The sequence below is a fragment of the Quercus robur genome, chromosome 7 (genome assembly GCF_932294415.1).
Source record: "Quercus robur chromosome 7, dhQueRobu3.1, whole genome shotgun sequence".
Lineage (NCBI taxonomy): Eukaryota > Viridiplantae > Streptophyta > Magnoliopsida > Fagales > Fagaceae > Quercus > Quercus robur.
Genome location: NC_065540.1, coordinates 44,133,352 through 44,136,628, shown reverse-complemented (window position 1 = coordinate 44,136,628; position 3,277 = coordinate 44,133,352). Strand labels below are relative to the sequence as shown.

The 3,277-nt window shown below is 41.4% G+C and overlaps 1 protein-coding gene across 1 annotated transcript; it reads left to right on the top strand.

The window, feature by feature from the left end:
- Positions 1-1,613: 1,613 nt before the first annotated feature.
- Positions 1,614-2,093, top strand: LOC126691475 (uncharacterized). The gene has a single exon (XM_050386516.1). It carries the CDS (start codon positions 1,614-1,616, stop codon positions 2,091-2,093), a length of 480 nt encoding a protein of 159 aa, XP_050242473.1.
- The last annotated feature ends 1,184 nt before the right edge of the window (positions 2,094-3,277 follow it).

Genomic DNA, 3,277 nt, shown 5'->3' with positions numbered 1-3,277 from the left:
CATGTTTAGTAGGTTTCAACGACTATGCCATGTGTAAGGGTAAAATTCCCATGTCAAACAACGGGCCTTGGGCCCATGCAGAGTCCAGCCACAACCGAGGAGAAAATGGGGCGCCAAAAAGACTTCCGGCCCAACCCTAATAAGTCCAAACTTATTTAAAAAGATGTCCGAGGAGGAATGTCTCCTCGGACATGCCAAATATGGGCCCAACGTGCACCCTATCCATAATGGGGAATCATTCCAAACAAATATTGGTAGTAAGGATAAGCCTCACAAAGCAAGGAGAAAAACGAGAGTATAGGATGTCCAAGGGGAGACCACAACTGCCGCATTAAATACAAGGAAACTACTTTTCTGGCCGCATTAATGTGGAGAGGACAGGCGAACAGTGTTACCTTGGCCACTGCAACTCACAGAAAGGTAGGGTGGATGTCCGATGGGACAAGCACTCAAGTGAAGGTCCAGATGATCAACAAGTGTAAGGCCCTTATTACTTTAAGGAGGCTATATAAGAGAAGGGCATCCCAATGAAGAGGGGATCGGAAAAAGAAAAGAAAGAAGGATATAGAGAGAGAGAAAAAGATTAGAGCCTTTAATCAGAAACAGAGGTACACCCATACGTCTCCTCGGACCGAGTATCCAGTGGACATGAAGGAGGTATTCTTACGTCCAAACCGCTGCATGGCCTAAAATTAACTAACATTCACTTCGTCAAGTCCTAGTTCTGTAACCCGCTTTCTACAAATTCATTGTCTAGGGTTCTTTGGGCCAAAATCACCTACTTGCTGGGCCTGGGCCCTAAAAACAGACCCTACAATTGGTGCCGTCTGTGGGAAGAACTTGTGTCTCAACAAGTGAAACCGTAAGAAATGGAAGGATCAGGTCTACGCCAAATCGGACGTGTAGATTCCCAACGGCAGGATAACTTTTTGAATCTCGAACGGGAGAAAGATCAAGACAAGCAGCGAGAGGGCAGTGTGAACACCTCCCACACGAGCAGGAGCCGCTCGAAAGGGAAAGGACATGCATCCCATAAGCGAAACGATCGAAAGGCTTTACAGCAAGAAATTGATGACTTGAATAAGAAGCTGCGCCGAGCGCAGCGAAAACGTCCTTCACCCGGCTCGGATACTAGCAGTGATGAGGACAATGAATACAGGCGGAGATCAAGAACCCCTTCAAGCGAGACTTTTTCCTATGAGGAAGAGCAACCTCACAAACACGGCCACAAAAGCCCATCTTACCAAGGCCTAGCCAACGATGCCATGAGCAAGGCCCTGGATCGCATCTCCCAGTCGCCTTTCACGCGTAGAATAGAGGGGGCAGAGCTTCCTCGACGATTCCATCAACCAACATTTGCCATATACAATGGTCGGACTGACCCAGTAGAGCATGTAAGCCAGTTTAATCAGAGGATGGCTGTCCATTCCAGGGATGAGGTGTTGATGTGTAAGGTGTTTCCGTCTAGCCTGGGACCTATGGCAATGAGATGGTTTGATGACCTTAAGCCAAATTCCATAAATTCCTTTAAGCAGCTGACATAGGCTTTTGGTTCCCGCTTCATTACCAGCAGCAGAGTCCCTCGGCCCCTAAATTCCCTCCTATCCTTGTCCATGCGAGAAGGAGAAACACTAAAGGCCTATTCAGACAGGTACTGGGAAATGTATAATGAGATGGAGGGAAATTATGATGACGTCGCCATTAGTACATTCAAGAGGGGCCTGTCGACAGAGCATGGCTTAAGGAAGTCCCTGACTGGGAAGCCGGTCACTAGTGTGCGCCAACTCATGGACAAAATCGACAAGTACAAAAGGGTCGAGGAAGACCAGCAGACGGGAAAGGGCAAAGCGAAGGTTGTCCCTCAGGAAAGGAGGGACTTCAGGTCGGACCGTATTATCAATAGTAACAGGCCGAGAAGAGATTACTCGGAACAGTCTGGATCCATTGGGGCGCAGGCAGTCCATGCTGTGTTCCAAGAACCATTACACAAGATCCTAGAGAAGGTAAAGCACGAACTGTTCTTTCAATGGCCAGGCAGGATGGCAAGTGACCCCTCGAAACGTAACCAGAATCTGTATTGCGCGTACCACTGAGAGCCAGGTCACACCACCGATATCACTCTTTGTCAGGCTAGATCTTTGTTAGGCTAGATCTTTCTTGGAGTACCCTCCCTACCAAGAAAGATCTAGCCTGACAAAGAGTGATATCTGATAGGAAAAATTTGTTGGGTCGTCAAAAGTTGGGAAAATAAAGATACCAAAAGTTGTTGTTCTCTATAGGAATTCTTTCATTTTGTCACCATGAAAGTTGTTTTGGGGAATTAGATAAATATGACAATTGGGTTAGATCTAGCAAATCTTATTGTAATGTTGTCTCAATTGTCAATTTTGATTGGAGGTGTCTCCTCTAGCTTGAATTGTATTGATCTAGTTTAGGTTTTTTTTTTTTTTTTTTTTTTTTTTTTTTTTTTTTATTATATATAAATGAAATTTTGTCGTTTATCCTATATAAAAAAAATTTTTGTGGTGGAGTTCTCTATCTCATGTAGCACGGGCTGCTAACTCAATAGCTCAGGGCTTATTTGGTAGCTTTTTCAAGTATTGTTATTCAAATTAATGTGAAAACTATGGTTTAAAAAGTGTTAAGAAAACATGCATTTAAAGTACTCATAATGCAAAAAATATGTTTTGCACTGTGTTTCAAATAACATATTTAAAAATGTGAAAAAAAATATAATTGTGTGTTTGGTATGTGAATGTGTTTTTAGAAAAAATTGGTAAGTTTGGCAAATTCAGTATTTTTAAACACTAAAAACTGTTGTTTGGAATTACTTACCAAACAGGCCCTCATTGTTTAGCAAAATTTTTTAGGAATTTAGTTGACAATGTTGTTTAGATTGAGGACTTTCTCCCACCTGTGAGGAAGCTTTGTATTTTGATATACATAACTTTCAATCAAGAAATGATGTGGACAAGTTTAACTCCCAAAAAAAGAAAAAAAAAATTTGTGATGTAAAATGGATTTTAGTTTAGCTCAATTGATAAATTTTGATTAAATTTCTTATATCCTTAATGTTTGCGGCAATTTTGATTTGCCCCCTTTGATTCAAGTCTTTTTGTTGATATGGTGGCCACTAAATGCCACAAAAGCCAATTACCTAAGCTAAGTTGGTTTAATTAAATCACGCTATGTGAATTCAACTATACCATATTAAATAAATAGGCTAAAAATTTTAAGTAATTAAATAAATTGTTTAAAATCTAAATAGAATAAATTG